This window comes from Aethalodelphis obliquidens, unplaced genomic scaffold (assembly GCF_003676395.1).
Source record: "Aethalodelphis obliquidens isolate GAN/ISIS:26980383/991018 unplaced genomic scaffold, ASM367639v1 scaffold67, whole genome shotgun sequence".
NCBI classification, from domain to species: domain Eukaryota; kingdom Metazoa; phylum Chordata; class Mammalia; order Artiodactyla; family Delphinidae; genus Aethalodelphis; species Aethalodelphis obliquidens.
In genome coordinates, this window is record NW_020838011.1 from 6357958 (window position 1) to 6380790 (window position 22833).

Below are 22833 nucleotides of genomic sequence, written 5' to 3' on the forward strand. Positions count from 1 at the left end.
GTATTGCATACTGAGATTCATAAATGTGTTTTCACAATTGCATGCCTCTTCCTATTCTCCTTTTAGTGTCAAAGAATATATTTTTGGTTGAGAATATTAAATACCTCAAACCTCTTTCTATTAAATTACTGAAAATCCAAAGAGAAGTTCATAATTATGTCATTTATATCAGAAAAGTATGAAAATCGCTCATAGGAGGATTACAGTGAATATCAGTATAGTTAATATTCAGAAATACCATATAAATTATTTCTGCTCAGTAATCAGGATTGTTATTTACAACTCTCATTATACTTAGCATATTGTCACTTGATTTTTGTTAGCTACTTTTTGCCTTTCAAATTTTTTTGAGAAATATTTTGGATAACAAATTTATAATGATTTCAAGTTGAACTTTGAGCTATGACATTTTGTAAAAGTAAATATGAATTATAAAATTACTGTTTATTCTCCATAGCAAGATTTAATCAGATAACACATCAACTAATCTCTTTTAGTTGTAATTCTAAAGTCATAATGAAATGTCAGTATGTTGTTTTCAAAATTGTAACTATTGTTGAACTATCACAGTGAAAAATATATTAGGCAATGTGCAGATTTCATGCATTGCTCATTTCAAGATAAGGATAAATATGTACGCCATTTAATAGTACAGATTCTCTTGGTAACATTTATGTAAACATCTTTGTGTAGCCTCCATATATTCATCAAAAGAAAGATAATTGAGGAACCTACCCACGTTATAGTAAGTGACTTTCAGGTGCAGAATGTGCACACAAGGTAATTTGGGTTAAAGCCAGTTTATGACTGTTCAATTCCTGGAGGTAGTGGAATGATCAGGATCCACAAACACACATTTCTTCCAGATGTGGTTTGCAGATTAAATAACCAATGTGTCTTGTGACACAGAAAAACCTAGTTTTCTTTCCCAGTTTTTGGACTTAAACTAGTTAAACTCATTGATGGAAGAACAGTCTGGGACCCCAGGGAGAAAGACTGCAACATGGAAACAACTGTATACATATAAGGATTCTCACAATCATTCATTAAAATAACTTCACTAAACTATCTACGGTCATCTGTCTGGGGAACTGTATACTAGTGAGAGTAGACTATCCCTACATTTTAAGGACTGCTAAACACAGTTAGTCCACTGCTTCATAGGGGTTATTTCCCCAGACACTGAATGAATAATTGGAATATACATACTTTGTAGTTTGCATAATCCCATTGTGCATTGATTTACTGGCCTTTGGGGCAAGAGCTAGTGGGGAAATCCAAGTGGAAGCCTCTGAAATTGCACTCATTCTTTTGTAAATATAAACAGTCTGCATCCCAATGAGAGATTAATGCTACATTTAAGATCTAAAGTATGTTTGTATGATATTCTCCATTATATCTCCATTTAATTCACTTCTTTAGGTCCTGCAGAAGCCAGATGTATTTAGGAGGGTGACAGTGGAGTACTGCAAACTTGATCACACATTATCCACCATTGCAATTTATTACCAGATATGATATCTTTACTAAAGCAGATTAACCCAAACTTGGGTCTATGGATATAGCCACTGAATTGACAAATGTATTTTCCATCTCTAGTAGAAAGGAAGGCCAGAATTGTTTACTTTTCTTTAACATGGGCAATAGCATAGAGTTTCAGTTGTTTTTTTTTTTTTGTTTTGTTTTGTTTTTTCTTTAACTGTTTAATACTCACACCCTTTGCTAAAAAATAGCTCAAGAAGACCCAGGTTGGTTGGGCATCTCACTGAAAATCACTAGATCAATAACATTATGCTATTCATACTGAATGAGTAAGAAGTGTTTAGTATGCTGGTGGCCTTACTAAGACATGTGTGGTCCACAGAAGGGGGGTTGCTAATAAACACTACAAAGATTTAGGGGCCAAATGATTGTGGGGCAACCTTTCCAAAACAGAGAAAATGTGTGGCAAATTGAAACCCATATCATTAAGAAGGAAGCAAAATGCCTTGTAGGCCTCTTCTAGTTTGGCAGGTATATTATACACCAGGGAAACCTCCTCTGAACTGCACACCATGGAGTACAAAAAGCTGTGAAAGTTTAGTAGGGCACAAGGCAGAAAATTGCAGCAGGTTCAAGTTTTACTGCAAGCACTCCTGCACTTGGACTTATAATCAGGTAGACTCTACATATTAAATTTATCAGTGGTGGAAAAACTTAATATGTGGAACTTATGGTTAGCCCCAATGGAATAATCACAATCCTGAACCTTGGTATTCTAGAGCAGGCCATGGCTTTGTAGCACAGAATTATATCTCTTTGACAAGATAGTCCTGGAATGCTATTGAATCCTGGTATAATTAAGACTCTACTCTAGGGACACCAAGTGACCATGTGGTCCTAACTGAGCACTATAAGCTGAGTTCTGTTAGATGTACCAAGTCATAAGGTTAGGTAAGACTAGTAATAATTCATTTTAAGATAGAAGTGATATATTCAGAATGAAACTGAAAATAGGCAATAGGATACAAACAAGCTGCATTACCAGGCATCCAGACATGTCACACACCACTGTTGAGCCAAAATGTCTCCTAACTCACATGCATGAAAACCTTAGGTATCCCTTCAGGCCAGCTGAAAAGGAGGAAGACCTTGAGCTTAGTTCAGGGATGAGTTGGCTGGCATGTGGGAGGAAGCCAAAATGCACAGCAGCTACAATAGAGTCACATTTAGGGGTCACACCCTAAAAGACAGTAGTGAGGGGTAAATTCTCCCAGTGGGCAGAGTCTCTGTAGTTGAACAAAATATATCCAATCTACATTATACATAAAATAACAGGCAGTGTCAAATGGACAAACTAGTAAGGATTGCAAGACTGCCCATGAATATGAGTGGCCATGAAATATGAAGATATGTGTACCACATGTTAATGCCCCAAAGGGAGCATCAATGATGGAAGAGACAAACAGGTAGAAAATTTGACTTAGCCAGTCACTGTCAGCCTGTTTCTGTAATGGATTACTTATTGCTAGTATGGGTGCATGAATGGAGTATGGTGGCAGGGATGGAAGCTTTACTTGGCCTCAATAGCATGAGCTCCCACTTACCAGGGCAGATATAACTACTGCCGCTACCAAGTGTCTAAACTGTCACCAATAAAGAACACCAGTTAGACTGTAACAAGGCACCATTCTGCACAGATATGATCTAGTAACCTGATGGCAAGGTGATTTGTTGAACACCTTCTATTTTTAAAGAGGCAGCAATTCATATTTGCAGGAAATGACACATACTCTGTGAATGGATTTCCCTTTCCTTCCTTTAGGTCCTGAGTCAGTCCTATTATCTGAGGATTTACACAGTATTTGATCAATTAACACATCTCTTCCACAATACACTATTTGTTTGTTTGTTTGTTTTAACATCTTTATTGGAGTATAATTGCTTTACAATGGTGTGTTAGTTTCTGCTTTATAACAAAGTGAATCAGCTATACATATACATATATCCCCATATTCCCTCCCTCTTGCATCTCCCTCCCACCCTCCCTATCCCACCCCTCTAGGTGGTCACAAAGCACCAAGCTGATCTCCCTGTGCTATGCGCTGCTTCCCACTAGCTATCTATTTTACATTTGGTAGTATATATATGTCCATGCCACTTTCTCACTTCGTCCCAGTTTACACTTCCCCCTCCCTGTGTCCTCAAGCCCATTCATTATGTCTGAGTTTTTATTCCTGTCCTGTCCCTAGGTTCTTCATAACCATTTTTTTTTAAGATTCCATATATATGTGTTAGCATATGGTATTTGTTTTTCTCTTTCTGACTTACTTCACTCTGTATGACAGACTCTAGGTCCATCCACAATACACTGTTACTTTAAGAAATCCATTTTTCAAAAAGGAAGTACAGAAGTGGGCCCATAACCAAAGGAACAATTTCTCATATCAAATACAGCATCATCAAAAAGTTGCCAACCTCTTCCCTGGTGGCGCAGTGGTTGGGAGTCTGCCTGCCGATGCAGGGGACACGGGTTCGTGCCCCGGTCCGGGAAGATCCCACATGCCACGGAGTGGCTGGGCCCGTGAGCCATGGCCGCTGAGCCTGCGCGTCCGGAGCCTGTGCTCCGCAATGGGAGAGGCCACAACAGCGAGAGGCCCGCGTACCGCCAAAAAAAAAAAAAGTTGCCAACCTGATGGATTAATTTGCTAATCTGTTGAAGGCACAGTTGAAATGCTGACTTAGGGTCAAAGTAAACCTTTAAATCTATAAGATAAGGTTTATAATTGAATAGGAATCAACCCATGTTCCATGAGAGAAAATTCTCCACTTGGAAACAAGGATCTTAAAACCTGAAGACCCCAGTGTTGTGGGGAATGAATCACTACTCTTGGCAGAGTAATTGATCCTATCATGAAAAGGAGGTAAACCTGCTGTTATACAGTGGGGTAAGAAGAGTATATTTTGCCTCTAGTATTTGGACATCTCTGGTATTCCCTTGACCCATGGACAGGGGCCATGTCCATGTCCTGATAAGGACCCTCAAGTGAGGGTCCATGTCATACCACAGATAATCCCTGAGTTGTTAAATGTGTCAGTTGAGGGTGAAGGGAATCTAGAAGTTTGTGGAGGAGGAAGATGGTACAAATCAGTTGTTAGACCAAGGCCATGTGCAGCAGTGAAGGCTGTGTAATTTCCCACAAATATGTCTCTTTCAAATTTCTTCTGGTAGCAGAAAGCTTTCACCTATTACACCCTCTGAAAGGATGGCCTTGACAAAAGAGAACTGCCTTATCCTAGATAATTTCCCCATTTCCAGGGAGCCCCAAATCCAACCTACCTTTTCTCTAGTCATTCCAACTTAGGGTAACTCAGAAGTATTCTCCTAGTTTCAGATAACCCTAGAGAAATGACTGAGGCCATCCTTCAGACATCACAACTCAGTTTCCTACTAGGCACAATTCTTCCCTTTTTTTCAGTACTTTGTAATAAGCATTTTAAAAATGTGTTCTATATCAAATTGTGTTTTCTGGGGAACACATTTTGTGACATCTTGCTTAAACAATCAATATAAAATGGTCCCCCAATCCATAATTCATGCCTAAAGCATATCTAAGGTACAGATATTACTACAAACTTGAATTAATATGTAAGTGGGGAAATAAAAATCCAAGAGCAACAGAGACTCATTTAGAGGTGACACAGGAACTGAGAGTTGGATAAGGATTTTATGTAAGGAAAAAGAGTGCACTGTGTATGCAGATATCAAGAATTCATGATCAGAAGAAGAGGGTTTACTCTGAGAAAAAGTCTGAGACCTGAGGTTATCAGGACACTGGATACAGAGAACTGAAATGAAATGATTTGAGAGTAGTGAGTCCAGAGGTTTTCATATTAGAAGGCACTGCTTCTAAGAAAGGAGAAAATACTTTGAAGGCTTAGAGGGGAAGGGAAAGAAGGTAGTATTTCTGGGAATTAAGGAATTTAGAAAACAAAGGAGTGTATAGAGGATCAAAAGACACAATGAAACACCCCATCCCCTCCAGAGCACACTTTATTCTTTATAGACTTCACTTCAATCACCCCATCTGTAAAAACACTTGTTATTTCTCTTCAGGGACAATCTACACTCTTAAAATGAATATAAGTTGATCAGTATTCACATAAGGCTTTTATATGAATAAAAACAAAAGCCAGAACTTTTTCCAACTGATAAAAATAACTCCCCCAAAAATTAAAACAGAGAAAAAATTTAATGCATAGAAGCATTTGCAGATAACAAAGAATATAACTGTTAAGAAATCCCAGAACTCAAAACAGGTATGGACAAAACAGGAACAAAAAAATAGTTGATTCTTCTCAAGAATTAAATTGTAGGAAAAAATCACATTACTAATATGGTACATATTTTCAGTTTGCCTAAGGGTAGAATGTTCAGTAGAATAGGGGATATTAAGTAGATGAACAAAAACAGTGAAAAAAAATCTAAAAAGTTAAAAACAGAAAGTGATAGATATATAAAATAGAGGCAGATGTAACATGCGTGTAATGTAACCCCACCCTCTCCACACAGTCCACAATGTAACAAACCAAATTTTCAACTATAATACAAGAAAACTTTCTAGAATTAAAACAAAGACATGAGTCAACCTACTAGAAGATTACATCATGTCTCTGGGAAAATTGATCTGGAATTATCAAATCTAAGACACATCCTGCAAAACTCTGTACAAAATTAATAGACTTCAGTGATAAAGAAAAAGTATCTTGAGTCTAGAGGCAAAAGACCAAACCAATTAATCAAGGAGGGAAGATTAGATTGGCTTCTGACTTGGCAAGAGCAACATACAAAGCAAGGTAAAGGGTGGAGTAAAAGCATACACACACACATAGAAAAGTCTTTCTCACATAAACATTTCCAAAGTTTGACTTTGAAAACATGATGATTTAAAATTTTCATTTTCAAGTAATGACTGCATATACCAGATAGATGAAGAAACTTGAGCAAAGTCACAGTTAGAGAGTCAGGGTCAAGACTAAAAGTTGTGATATTCATAACTTTGGCAATGTTAGCATTTTTGTAAAATTGTGTTGTGTTCTGCTTCTATACTTAAAAAAATCAGACTATCAGAAGTTTTTCATCTGGGCTTCACATACTTCCAAAGAGAAATCAGTAGATCTATGAATTTGGATTAGATAAAAATGGCATTTAACCTCTAAATAAAATGCAAGATTTACTTCAATACAAATGCAGACAACAAAACACAATACTATTTGCATTATTCTGTTAATTTTTTTCAGGCAGAGATATTTTCAAATAATATTACAGTTGTTTTAGATTTCCATATATATAATTTATGATTATCAATATGGTACTGATCAAAGTGTTATGTAATGTAGGAATCAAAACATTTATGTTATATATAATATTACAGCTTTTATGTGTTCACAAATATTCTAATATAATAAATTTCTTTTGTAATTTTATGTATTATAGAAAAAAATATTCTGGAAAGTATTTCATATATTTCCCCAGCCTGCCAGAACTGTTCAAGACAAGAAAATGTTAAGAAATTCAGGTAGATTCAAGTTAAAACAAACTTGAAGAGACAGACACAACTTTATATTTGCAACTAGATTGATAAAAACATGAAATCCAAATGTTGACCACTGCTATTGGAAATTACAGTTAAATTATGTACAATGTACAGTAAGCCATTGCGAATCCCTACCTATAATTTAACCTGAATGAGAGTATTGATTTACCAAAAATATCTTTAAATTATATAGACAGTGTAAATTTTTTCAAATCTTTTGGCAAACCAGTAAATTCAAAATGTTCTCCCAAACATTGCTATTTCACTGCCGTTGAATTTGTCAGAGAAAATTCACTTTTATTAGAAAAAGTTTAAGAAGTCATTTGAAATACAGTGGGATTGTAACATACTGTGCAAATTAGATTAAGAATTGAAAGTTAACCTAAGAAATGTGGATATTCATCAAAGAATTTCATACTTCTTTACTTCTTAATCATGTTTGTTTCTTCATATATTTAAATGAGAGAGACAGAGAGATTGTGTGTGTGTGTGTGTGTTTGTGTTTGTACATGCACACTTCACTTTAGAGAAACCATAATTAGGGAATATAATATAGTTCAAATATTTTGAAAACTTAGGCATAAAAGAGCAGTAATTGGGGAATACTAATCTTAAATGTTTCCAACTATTGCTTTAAAAAATAACAATTAGCATAATTCACTCTAGAGGAGATTAAAAAAAGTGACTAACCTGTGTGATTGGGATGAGCCAACACTACATTGATGAAATGATTTCCAGCTTCACAAATCTGCAAAACATTTCAACCTTTTCAGTGTGATATACTTGTCTTTTTTAAAAATACATTTTTAGATATACAAATATCCATGTAACATATTGATTCTAAAGATCCAAAAATATACTATTACTCTAACTGTAAGAAGAAGAAATTTTGTATTTTAACAATGAAAGAAGCTGCTGTGGACATATGTAGAATCAAAGGAATGAGTTACATTGAGGTAGAGATTTTGAAGGTATTCTTGATCCCTTTTGATAGTTATGTTCAAATTGCCTTGTTAATCTGGTCCTGTTGATTATCTGCTTTGTATTTGATACAATAGGTAAATTTTCACAGCATGAAGAGACAAGCCGTATCACTGAAAGATATATTTGGCATAGGTTTATATATTCCAGGTTTACTAACACAGTAGCAACCCTTCCACTGCAAGGGTAGTAGTATGGTTCCTGGTTGGTTTCAGCTCAGTTTAGAAAATGTATTGTAAGCAGTACTGCCCCACAAAGTCACTTGTTGCTTGTCTGTCACCTGACCCCTTAATCATGTACACTCCACTAGTTGTCCCTGTTTAGTAGACAACTATGACCCTCTAAGAAGCTTCAGGGTTAACAATATCTCCTGGGCTAATACTGTTTGAATTTGCAACATGTAGCCTCTGAAGATAGGACTGTTTCCTTTGTCTGTCATATACACCTTACCTGATTCAATGCAAAGTATGTATTCAATATATAAATACTACGTTATTAATAGCAGGTTATGCTATCCAAAATATAAGCAACCCACAGATATTACCAAAATTGCTTTAGTTGTGAAGAACAAGATGGGCTAGATTTTAAAATTGCTATCGCACAACAGTATGAATATACATAACACTACTGAACTGTACACTAAAAATGGTTAAGATAGTAAACGTTATGATATTTTTATTTTTACCACAATTAAAAGTAAAAGAGCCACTAGGTAAAATGTTTTAAGTGAGAAAGAACATTAGAATGGTAAATGATAAAAATTCAAATAGACTTGTACCTGGATGCATATGGGTGGCTTAAAGTAAATTTTAAAATATTCATTTGTGCTTGATTTTATAAAAACTTTATTGACTACTTGTTGCTTCACAGTAGCATTCATTTGAAAAATGATTCAATAGTCCACTCTCTTCTTCAGAGTTATCATTAGGTGAATAAATAAGAAATATGAAATTTCCAGCTAACAGAATTGAAAAAAATCACAGTTTTTACATGGAAAAAATCATTTAAAAAATGTTTTGATTCAGAATGTAATGAAAGCATTTTTACTTCTTTCAGCACCCTTTGTACTCTCAGTTCGTTGAGATTACAATTTTATTTTTAATCAGTACGCCTAAACATTTAACAATGTACAATGTGGGGAATGTTAAATTTTAATAAACCACAAAGCACTTTGGTTAATATATTAGAAGTGACATATCATGCATCACATTGTACTCCACAGATTTTTCTGAAAATATTCCTGATTAAGTTCTACTGTTTTCGGGTTGAAAGACATGATTGTATCAGAATATATAAAATTTCAGCAGTAAGATTCTTATTGTTTAATACTAGGCACAGTAGCCCCTCCCCCTTATCTGCAGTTTCACTTTCTGTGGTTTCAGTTACCCACAGTCAATTGAGGTCCAAAAATATTAAATGGAAAATTACAGATATTAATTTGTATGTTTTAAATTGCCCTCCATCCTGAGCAGCATGATGAAATCTCAGGCCATTCTAATCTGTTCTGACATTCTCTTGCTGTGCTTAATTTATAAATTAAACTTAGCCATAGTTATGTATGTTAAGAAAAAATACATGATATATATAGGGTTCAGTACTATATGAGGTTTCAGACATTCAGTGAGAGCCTTGGAATGTATCCCCCACAGATAAGGGGAGATGGTTGTATTGTGACTCAGTCATAGCATGTTGGCATTGTAGCAAAGATGCCAGTGGCCAATGACCAAAACAAAAGTTCCAGGGAGACCAACTTGAAGGGAGATGTATATCTTGCTCTTCCTAACAAGTTTCATCATGTTAAGCATTCTCTGCTTTAAATAGTGAAAGTGATGTGTCTTAGAAAAACAAACAACAGCAGACAAATGCCCTAATATAGAATTTGTAGCCGTTAATCAAGTAGTCAGGCTGTCATATTATCAAACTAAAATACTTTTAGTTTCCACAGCAAAAACAAGTAACCTTTATTCTGTGATCTCATAATATTTTTAGAGGATGACCATAATCTATCTTTTTTCTGCATATGTTATCCCTACATTTTTATATGCATTATTATTAATTATTGGCAGTTCTAATATCTTATAACTTTATCATTTAAGCAATGTGATAATCATTTTACTAATTTATATGAAACAGAATCTGCTAAAATATTTCTAACACTCTTAAGCTTGAGTTTCGGCTATTTTTTCTCTATAATAATGATAATAACAATAATTATAATTTTGTTATATTTATTTTACCTTAATAAACATTTCAAAAATAAGGAAAATCTAGGCTAAATATATAATTACAAAAAGTTTCACCTGTAAAATATATCAACTCCTCTGATCTTGGGAAGTTAGTTTCTCTTTTTTTTTCTTTTTGGAGAGTTAGTTTCTACTTTAAGGGATAAGGTATATCACATACACTGAAATACTGTTTGATACTATAAGCCAATATACTGTCTCAGCATTCATTAAGTCATAACTTATGATAATTTATATTACTATGATCATAAAATTATAGAACTTTATTCTAATTCCTAATCTCTACTCTTTAATTATGAAACCCACTTATATGTGATTCCATTTGTTTATTCCATTTTTTAAAAAGGATAATATACATGTGTTTCAGAAGAAATATATTCAATATATTAATTATTGGTTTAACAGAAAGTATATGAATACCAACCTATGATTTTTTTTCATTAAGACAATTTTTTTAGAGCAGTGTGAAGTACACAGCAAAATTGAGGAGAAGTTACAGAGATTTACAGACTCCCTGCCAATACATGCATAACCTCCTTCATTATCAACACCCACCATCAGACTGGTACATTTGTTACATTTGATGAACCTACATTGACACATCATTATCAACCGATGTGCACAGTTTACATTACAGTTTGCTTGGTGTTATACATTCTATGTTTGGACAAATGTGTGACATTTATCTATCATTATGGTATCATACAGAGTATTGTCACTGCCCTAAAAATCCTCTGTACTCCTCCTGTTCATTCTTCTCCCCCAACTTCTGGAAACCACTGACTTTTTTTTTTACTGTCACCAGAGCTTTGGCTATTCCAGAATATCATAGAGTTGGAATCATACAGTATATAAGCTTTTTAGATTGGTTTAAATATACATTTAAGGTTCCTCCATATTTTTTTCATGGATTGATAGCTCTTTTTTTTTTTTTTTAAACACTGAATACTATCCCATTGTCTGGATATACCACAATTTATCCATTCACCTACTGAAGGATATCTTTACTGCTTCCAAATTTTTCCAATTACGAATAAAGCTGCTGTAAACATCCCTGTGCAAGGCTTTGTATAGACATATGTTTTCAACTCCTCTGGGTAATACTAAGGAGCATGATTGTTGGATCACATGATAAGAGTAAGTTTAGTTTTGTAAGAAATGTCAGTCTTTTTAAAATGGCAGTGCCATTTTCATCAGCGGTGAATGATAGTTCTCATTGTTCCACATCCTCACCAGCATTTGGTGTTATCAGTGTTTTGGATTTTGGCTATTCTATAGGTGTATAGTGGTATCATCTTGTCTTAATTTGCATTTCCCTGATGACAGATGATGTGGAGCATCTTTTCATATGCTTATTTGCCATCTGTATATCTTCTTTTGTGAAATATTGGTTAAGGTCTTGGTCAATCTTTTAATCAAGTTGTTTGTCTTACTGTTGAGTTTTAAGAGTTTTTTTTTTTATATTTTGGATAACAGTATTTCATCAGATGTGTCATTTGCAAATTATTTTCGCAGTCTATGCTTGTCTTCTCATTCTCTTGACATTGTCTTTGCATAGCAGTGTTACATTTTAATAAATTAGCTTACCACTTATTGCTTTCATGGATTGTGTTTTGGTGTTGTATCTAAAAAGTCATTGCTATACCTAAAGTCATCTAGGTTTTCTCCTATGTTATCTTCTAAGGATGTTATAGTTTTGTGTTTCACATTTAGGTCTGTGATTCATTTTGAGTCAATTTTTGTGTTGAGTATAAGTTCTAGGCCTAGATTTTTTTTTTTTTTGGCATGTGAATGTCTAGTCATTTCAGCACCACTTATGACTGTCTTTGCTCCATCGTATTTTCTTTGCTTTAACCAATATACTTTTGAAAATGAAAAACTGAAAGATTTTAAAAAAAATTTCAGACATCATATTTATATTATTGTATGATATGAATGATAAATTTTACTAGTTCTTTTAGTAATTTATTTTTTGCATGAGACTAATAGTTTATTGCCTAAACTTTGCTATAGGAGAGGATATTTTCACTCATAAATTGTAACCCGAAGTCTGATTTTGGAATTGATTTAATGTTTAAAAATATTTTATTTCTCTGATCCATCTCATTACCACAATTTTGGGGATATCTGAATTGTTTTAATCCATAGAGCTTTCATGAAATATTGTATAACAAAAGAGTGTGCACATATAGCATAACAATATAGTATAAGAATAGCACAATAGAGTAGAATTTTTTAAATAAATGTTATTTTTTTAAATAAATATATACTATGTAGTTAATTATTGTTAAAACACTTGTCATTATTTTGGGGATTCTTTTACATTAGCTTTGATATTATATATTTATATATAATTTATAATTATATATTTTGATAATTATATATCAAGATGATAATTTTTATGGTTATAGTAACTGCTGATTTTATTTTAAATCACTACTGTTATTAGGAGTAAGTCAGTTTTAGCTGAAAAACAACAATTATAACAAATTATAATGAAATAGCAAAATATAATATGTATTAATTTTATATCATTAATTTCTTAAAACTAGTTTTCTAAATAAGTTATTTAAGAAGAAATGAGCTCAAATTTAGGTATAAATGTTGATTCCTATTTATGTTATTATTTATGTCAGATATTTCAGGGGCTTTGAGAAGAAGTGAAAATGATGAGAAAACAGAGTCCTAGATTTTAAGTCTGCAGTAAGGAGTGAATGTAAATCATTTTATTCGTATCTCTCAAGAGTTGGCAGAGGATCAGAAAAAAATTGTCATGACCAAATCTGAGCAAATTGCTGAAAATATTTAACTGTGGTACATCTTTTTTTCCCCTCATTCATCTCATCCACAAATACTAAATACTCACAAGCACTTCACTAGCCTTTCTGTGGTTTCCACAGCAGGAACCCACTCTCCTCCACCCTTATTAAAAGCTATGATATATCATTCCCAGAATCCTCTCTCCTAATCAAAATCATTGTACTATGTACAATGTCCTTTTCAGCTAAATGCTACAAGAGCAGGTGTGACTTCTTGATAAGAGCCTAATTTATTATTTCTCTAAGAGTATTTGCATTTTAATAATGAGAAAACAAACTCAACCTAAATGAGAGAATAACTAATTGTGAGAATGAGGACACAGAGGTAAAACCACAGAGAAAAATTAATGTCACCACTTTTCAAACCATGTCTTATGCATTATTATCTATTCCTCCCATTTTGTACATTATTGAAGAGAGTAAGAAAAGCAAGAAAAAAAATTCTTTTCTGATGTAATACTCAATGTACAAAGAATTGACAATCAGTTGCTTCTGGAGAGCAAAAATAAAGTTGAAAGAAAGAATGGATAAAGGAAACAAGATTATTATTTATGTAAAATATATATTGTTTTGCAATGGTAATTTTGGTGTTTTGTGGGTGAAGTTGGGTTCAGAGGATAATTAGGGGAATCATAGAAATATGAAGAGCCTGGATTATAGTGTGTCTCAACAATATTTGCAGCAGAAAAATCAAAATTACATCTAAAAGTTTTGTAGAGAGATATTCTAAAGTGCTTACAGAGTTGCATATAATTGATTTTCCGTATTTGATTTTTTCCTTGTAGATTTTGTGATACCAGAATATATTCAAGGGAAGTAAATTGTGTTGCAAGTCAAAAAGAATTTATACAAAAAGAGGGGTGATAAAATACTTCTTAGAACATAGTTTAAACATGTTTAAACATGACATAGTTTAAACATGTCAAAACTCAGCAAAATCAGATTTTCCACAAAGAATCATTACCTAATTTTGGAATATATTATGTACACATTGTGAAGTGTCTTGTTTTGCTTGACATATTTTGTTTAGTGTATTAGGGAACTCAGAATATTAGTAGAAAGAAAATGGAGGGAGTAGAAGAAAAAGTTATAATTGTTAATGGTTAGTCTGCAAAAGGGATGATTCATCCATTAATAATTAAGAATTAACTGTAATCATATTCAACACAGTTCTAACATATTATCTTCTTACCAAGTGGTAATCTGGCTCTACATAACTACAGAAGGTAAACCAACTTTAATGAATAATACTTTTCTTCTTCTGTGTTGAAAGAGTGTATAGATCAATAAATGAAGAACATGAAGTTTTGCAAACATAACATTTTATTAGCAAAAACATTAGCACTTGCAAATAGGATACACATTTTCTGGTTGAATTTTATATTATACAAGATTGACCCACGAATTTCCCCTTTGTTTCTTCTATATAATTGATTCTACTATATACTGGTAATTTTAATATAAAATAATTTAAAATAGATTAGACTTAAAAACAGTTTGCTTATTTTTTCTAAACTGTTTGCACATATGTATTTGTGATAAACCTGAAACTCACACATATGTTTTCAGTTATTATGACTGAAAAATTTAACCTTGAACTATAGGGTGTTATGCTCATAAGAATATGGTAGGAATCTTCAATCTAGGTGATTATATACAAGCTCAATAAACTCACTAGTTGTTATATTCTGTATTAGAATCAATTTCCTAAAATGTATATCTTACTATCATATTTTATTAGTAAAAGTTCAATGTGTCTTGCCTACATTAAGAAGTTCCAGGATTAGCAGGCCTTTTAATTATATTTACTTATTTTTATTCTTTTCCATTATAGTTTATTACAAGATATTGAACATATTTCCCCATGCTATACATTAGGGCCTTGTAGTTTATCTATTTTGTACACAGTAGCTTGCATCTGCCAATCCCAAGCTCCTAATTTATCCCTTCCCCCACCCCACTCTCCCCTTTTGTAACCATAAGTTTGTTTTCTAGGTCTGTGAGTCTGTTTCCGTTTTGTATCATATTTTAGATTCCACATAAAAGTGATATCATATGATATTTGTCTTTCTCTGTTTAACTTACTTCACTTAGTATGATAATCTCTAGGTCCATCCATGTTGCTGCAAATGGCACTATTTTATTTTTAATGACTGAGTGATATTCCATTTTATATACCACATCTTTGTTATCCATTCATCTGTCAATAGACACTTAGGTTGCTTCCATGTCTTAGCTATTGTAAATAGTGCCACTCTGAACATTGGGTGCATGTATCTTTTCGAATTAGAGTTTTCTCCAGATACATGCCCAGGAGTGGCATTGTTGGATCATATGGTACCTCTATTTTTAGTTTTTTAAGGAACCTCCATACTGTTTTCCCTAGTGGCTGCACTAATTTACATTCCTACCAACAGTGTAGGAGGATTCCCTTTTCTCCACACCCTCTCCAACATTTGTTATTTGTAGATTTTTGAATGATTGTCATTCTGAATGGTGTGAAGTGATACATAATTGTAGTTTTCATTTGTGTTTCTTTAATAATTAGCAATGTTGAGCATCTTTTCATGTGTTTTTTGGCCATCCGTATGTCTTCTTTGGAGAAATGTCTATTTAGGTCTTCTGCCCATTTTTTGATTGGGTTGTTTTTTGATTTTGTTGTCGTTGTTGTTATTGAGTTGTATGAGCTGTTTGTATATCTTGAAAATTAAGCCCTTTTCTGTTGCATTGTTTGCAAATATTTTCTCCCAGTACATAGGTTGTCTTTTCATTTGTTTATAGTTTCCTTCACTGTGCAAAAACCTATAAGTTTGATTAGGTCCTATTTGTTCATTCTTGCTTTTATTTATACTGCCTTTGGAGACTGACCTAAGAAAACTTTGCTACGAATTATGTCAGAGAATCTTTTGCCTATGTTCTCTTCTAGGAGTCTTATGGTGTCATGTTTTATATTTAAGTCTTAAAGTCATTTTGAGTTTATTTTTTGTGTGTGGTGTGAGGGAGTGTTCTAACTACAATGATTTACATGACGCTGTCTAGCTTTCTCAACACCAGTTGCCAAAGAGACTTTCTTTTGTCTATTATACATTCTTGCCTCCTTTGTCGAAGATTAATTGACTGTAGGTGTGGGAGCTTATTTCTTGGTTCTCTGTTCTGTTCCATTGATCTATATGTCTATTTTTGTGCCAGTACCATGCTGTTTTGATTACTGTAGCTTTGTAGTCTTGTCTGAAGTCTGGGAGGGTTATGCTAGAAGGCCTTTTAAATTTGTCACCACAATTTACAATTTTAACAGAGTCACAGTGGAACTTATGTTGCTTTGAAATGTGGAATTAAAGTTCTTACATTTACCTAGTACGTCTGTATTGGACATAGTCTATGCTACTATTAATTGGTATTTGTGTAGTTTGGTGCCTTGGCTCCTATAAGACAGCAACTGTGATAAAGTTTTCCTATTTGCCTAATTCTTCTTGTTATTATTTAATAAATGTTTTCCAGTGGATAATGTATAAAATAGCACTGACTAATAAAGGCATGTATGAGAAGGAAGAACTAGTATATTAATAAAAAGGGCATATTTTTAAAAAATCTTTAGGGGAAAATGTACATAGCAAACTATTAGAATTTTGATTATTTCCAATTATGTATCTTTTCACTTTTTAAGAAAAATATTATAACTATTATGACATATAGTGTTTTAAAAAGTTAAAATTTTTCTTTCACACCAGAGCCATGGATTTATAACCATATCACATTTGAGAAAAGGGAAGAAATCAAAAATATTATATAAAATGGGAGCTGTGTAAATATTTACAATGAAATAAATGACAGTAAATGAGTTGCAAAAAAAAGTAGGAGATATCTTAAGGAGGAAAAATAAAACAATCAGATATTAATCTAAATACATATCTGAATAAATAGCAAGTGTGTGGTTATTATTTTGTTCACTCATCAATTTATTCTTCCATTTGCTCACATTTACTGAGTAGTTAATACACAGAGAACATTAGACTTGGTTCAACATAGGTTAACAATGAAGGCATCAAAATAAATGAATTGCAAGATTGCTGACTATAAACAATATGCACACATGGAAAAGTAAAAGGCAGTGATATATTTACAAACTATTTGCTTTAAAATTCTAAATAAAATAATTTGTAATTTATTCAAGCAAGTGGTGAGTACACTTGTACAATACTAGGTGCTAAAAAGATAAAAGCATAACCTGCCCCTCTCAGAGCCAACACAGTAGTGGATGTTATTAACTAAATTATTAATTCTATATACATATATATCTATGTGTATTTACACACACATACACATAGAGGTTCATATGAGAGCTTTTTACAAAGTGTAGTGTATAATCTGTTCCTTGTATGAAATGGTGGGGTATAAGTTGTTCAATACAAACTTCACAAAGGATCTTGTCATGTACGTGAGTCATGGGTGTTTATTAATGTATCAGGGACAGGAATAATGAAAGTTAATCTATCAAGGGCAAGAATGAGGGAAAACACGACTAAAGAATGAAATCATGGAGTTATATGGCATGTGGAGCTAAATATATATCTAATAAAATAATGCATTTCAGAAATAATAAAGAATATTTTGTAGTCAGATTGATTTGTATCAGATTCAGACAATGCATATGTGAAGTTAAATAGAATGATCTAAAGAACTGGACTGAGGACAATTAGTATAGAGCCCTGTTTCATTCACAAAAGTAGACTTTGTTTTCATTCAGAATTACTTAATAATTACGCCAGAGTTTTCTGCATAATCATCAGGTAGACTTGTAAAACTTTCTGCTTTTAGCAGTTTGTAAGTTGGTAAATGTGCAGACAATTGGAAGAATTACTGAGTTTAATTTTTCCCCCAAATTTTACTATATTTCAAATAATTCTAATCATCCTTTATAGATGAGTAGAACATTTTGATGAAAAGATTTAGAGAGCTAATGACTTGATTATGGGAAGTTATTTGATTTATTTAATTTAATGCCATTATGCATATAATATAAAAATAAATCATATTTTCTACATGACAAATCCTTAAATGCAATCTATTTGAATGCTTAATAATGTCACAACTAGAGCATGAATAGCAAATTATATAAATAATACATACCAGAAAATTGATAGCAGATACTGTGACTTGCCTGTTTCCAAATGCTAGAAAGCAGAAGAAGATGTTATGTAAACACTCATTTTTTGGATTGGCAAACTATAGATATAATTCAGGAAAGGTTTATTGGATATCACTACCCTCTAATAAACAGTACTATGTGATATGTGATATGTACTATCTGACCTTTTGGAATGATACTTTTGCAATCTAAAGAGATGACAATATTTTGCTTTCTATGTATACTTATCTTCTAGTGACCTAATGATATTTAGAATATAAATGGAGTCTATTTATAATTTTTATTATTAAACTATTTGAAAACAGATTTAATATACCTTGTTTGTCATTTTAAAAGCATATTAGTATGACCTAGTGTGTAATTGCCCTCAATAATATCTCTTCTTTTTAAATGGTCAACAATAAAAAGAAAAATGCTAATAATAGTAATTTTTATTTTTGCATTGATGTTTTGCAACAGGCAATATTTTAAGTGTTTTATATATTTTCACCATAAAAACAAACACATGAAGCAAATATTATTGTTCTCACCTTACAGTAAAAAATTATACTTTATATAACTTGCCAAATCATATAAAGAGTAATGAACAAAATGGAATTTGAAACAGAGTTCTAAATTCACCTTGTTTATAGAGGAGAATTTGGAATATACAAAAATAATGAAAAATAAAATTATCTAATAAGCTCATTATCTGTATTAACAGTTGCATTTCTTCTAGTTTTATGTAAATTGCATTTATTTATATAAACACATCTACAAATAAAAATTAATGTAAATACTCATTTTGAATCGGGTTTTTTACATAAGAATATATTTAAAGACTTTTACGATATTATTAAATATTCGTGGTCAAAGGTATGATAGAAACTACATCACAATGTATAATGTGGCTAGTCTTAAAACATTAAATATTATCCAATTGCTGCATAATTAGAATTACTTTAATTTTATAAATAATAGTACTGTTTCAAACATCTTTCCATATAAATCTTTTATTTAAGTTCTATTTCCATGGGCTAGAAACTTAAGAGGGTAATATAGTTAAATTTTATATAAGTATTTATGCATGGATATATGTAAAACATGTACATGTATTGGAATTTTTTTAATAAAGTACATATATATTATTATAAAATAAAATATATTAATGGAGACATTTTTGAAAGACATAAAAGTGTAAAGGGAAAATAAAATTCATCCATGGAAAACCAGTTAATATTCAGATTTTTCCCTTTGGAAATATACATATTTGTTATATACTTTTACCATATTTGATAGAATTATTTTATAATCACTTAGTCCCTTAATATTATGTTATACACATTTTGCCATATAATTAAATATTTTTCTCTAGCTAAATCATAATAATTAGTTGGTATTCATCCCTATAGAGCATAATTTTTAAAAATTTCTATCTACTACTAGACTAAACTTCACTAATTCAACACTAGTTTTTAGTAATTTATATGGCAGGCTGTGTGACTGTGGATAAATTAATTATAAATAAACACAAATGCAGCCCTTATCTTAATAGAAATTATTTTCTGACAAGGAAACAAATACTCATCACATGCTAACAAATGAAAGCATGCAACTTTAATGTGTTACTGAGAAGGATCTATGCAATATTTAATATAAGAGCTAAAAAGAAAGATTTGTTGTAATCAGGGAGATCAGGGAGAACTTTGAGTACATGACTGAACTTTTATCTAAAAAAATTAATAGATATTAACACAGGGATGAGAGGGTTCAGAACATTTCATCAAGACTGTGAAGATATGCCTTGTTTCAATTTTTTCATGAGAAAAAATAATGATGTGGTATAAAGGTACTGGGCCAAAGAGTGTAATTTTAAAGTATTTTTATATTTATTTCCAAAAAAAGTTACAGATAATATAATTTGAAATAAACTTTCTAGAAAAAATGTTAGATACCATTAAAACCTTATATAATGTTTTTATAATTTGTATAATATTTCAGGCAAAAATATAGGTCATTTTTCCTTGACTGTTTTTGATACTAAATATTTTTGTATTAAACTTCCTGAACATATTCATTCCAGTTTATGGTTAATGGAATATTCCTGCCATTGGGCAGTCCAATTATGATAATATATTTTTCTTATTTATTTTAAATATTGTTCAAGTATGTAAAGTGACCTCCCTAATGGTATATGCGTTGGAAATACATACCAATATGTTGTTTTTCATTTAAGTACTTTGTGTGTGTAAATGTGCAAATGCTATTTATTTTGTGCAGTCAGATCTGTTGAGAATAGGGCTATAAAAAATGTGAAACTGTTAGTGTAGAGAATACAGAAAGAGGTGAAAAAAAAACCCAATTGATGTAAGGGGCAAAGCACAATGTAAATTATGACAACATAAAAATAACGGAAAATTAATTATCATATCTGTAGTAAGGACAAAATATCCTGAATTAAACACTTGAGTATGTAAGTCAAAAGAACATATACAAAGTGAAAGCACAGAAAAATATGATGAAAAAATTAAACACGCATAAAAAATACAACCACTGTTTCTTCTAATTGTGAGGATGAAATGAAGGAAGATTACATTGTAAGCATTCAGGTTTTAAAGAAAATTTTCAAGGGAAATAATTTAAAAATTGGCTCAACTATTCTACAACTCTTAAGTACCTGAACTTAATGCAGCATATAATTTGAGTACAGTGTTTTAATATAAAGGAATTTTTAACTTGTTTAATTAGTATGTTTGTTTCATTTTCCTTAAATATGATTATTTAATAAGATTATAACTACTTGGCTAAAAAAGCTCTGATATGTACTGGTTACTCTTTTGTCACTTTGTCATTGTCTTTTCTGTAATGTATTTTTACTTTTAAATTCAATAGTTATTTAGGAATAGGTTTTTAAGTATCTAGTTTTAAAATTTTTATTTAAAAATTTTTTATACTTATCTATGTTTTCAGGTTTAGTTCATCTCATCTAAAGATAATGTAGTTTGTACCGTTTTTTTCTTTTTTTTTGGATTCCACATATAAGCCTATTTACAAAACAGAAATAGAGTCACAGATGTAGAAAACATACTTATGGTTACCTAGGGGGAATGTGGGGAGGGATAAATTGGAAAATTGGGATTGACATATATACACTACTATATATAAAATACATAACTAATAAGAACATACTGTATAGCACAGAGAATTCTACTCAATACTCTAATGACCTATAAGGGAATAGAGTCTAAAAAAGTGTGGATACAGGTATATGTATAACTGATTCACTTTGCTGCACAGCAGAAACTAACACAACATTGTAAATCAACTATACTTCAATAAAATTAATTAAAAAATAAAGATAGTGTAGTTTGTACTAGTTCTACTTTGAAGGAACAGCATTGGATTTTTACAATCTAATATATAATCAAAAATTTTACTCTATAAATTCTAATCAAAGAGTTATAAAAGGGGAAGAACAATCTTTAAAAATCTTAGGCAGAGATAATGAATGCAAGGATCGAACTTTTTGTAGCATTTATGCAGAAAAGTGAAATTCTAAGGAAAAAATAAAACCTAACAAATGTCATAATCACATGACAACTTAGATCCCATTATTTGCCTGCAATGTGGGCTAATTATCCTAGGCCCCTCACCACTATTGCTATAGACTGAATGGTGCCTCTCAACATTTAGATGTTGAAACGACAATCTTCAATATAATGGTGTTTAGAGATGGACCTTTGGGAAGTAATTAAGTTTAGATGAGGTCATGAGGTTAGGGCCCTTTTGATGGGAATTAGTGTCCTTAATAGAAGAGATGCCAGAGAGCTTGCTTTCTCTCTCTCCACCACGTGAGCACACAGTGAGAAGGGAGCAATCTGCAAGTCAGGAAGAGAGTCCCCACCAGGGAACCCAATCTGCCAGCACCTTGATCTTGGACTTCCCAGACTCCACAATTGTTCCAGTTATTTGCTGGTTGTGAGTGGACTGAATAAGAGATGTGCAGTTATCAACCACCATCAGATGTCACTGACCATGATGTGCATCCATTATTTATAGAGTGATATGTGGACTAAAGAGCTAGCTGCAATTGTGAAATTACAATTAGCGTATGTGGTAACTGAATTTGAAGCATGGTTTTAGGGGCTGGTATTATTTAAATAAACCATAAAAACTGAAATCCATGCATATCAGAGCCATGCAAAGCATGCAGTGCATGTATATGATATTCACCCTCCACTTGGAATAGGTATTGTAATGCTCTATATATTTTCACATTATTTGAGTCCTACTTACATCATATTCATTTAAGAGTCTTAAGCACAGTAAAATTAAACTTTCAGAGCCTTATTTTCCTAATATATAATGGGGAATATTAACACCTACATAATAATATTGTTTCTAATTACAAAAGAAATAGCAATTTTACAGTTCTTGACAAACAATAAGTGTTCCATAAATATTTTGCATATATGACACAGTTAACCTCTATTATTTTGTATCAGATATATGAATGTAGCATTTTTCAGAGGCTCCTCTTTTTAAACATACTATGGATAAAAAATATCTTTTAAAAAATTTTTCTGTTC

The 22833-nt window shown here is 32.0% G+C and overlaps 1 protein-coding gene across 1 annotated transcript in view; it reads right to left on the reverse strand.

Annotated features, from left to right (window-relative positions):
- TECRL (trans-2,3-enoyl-CoA reductase like) overlaps positions 1–22833 on the reverse strand; it is a 90610-nt gene that overhangs the window by 2499 nt on the left and 65278 nt on the right. Inside the window, exons 8-9 of the mRNA XM_027089635.1 lie at positions 18247–18290; positions 7767–7824 (exon numbers count right to left, since the gene is read on the reverse strand). Coding sequence (XP_026945436.1) covers positions 7767–7824; positions 18247–18290 — 102 coding nt within the window. The remainder of the gene's footprint in view (positions 1–7766; positions 7825–18246; positions 18291–22833) is intronic.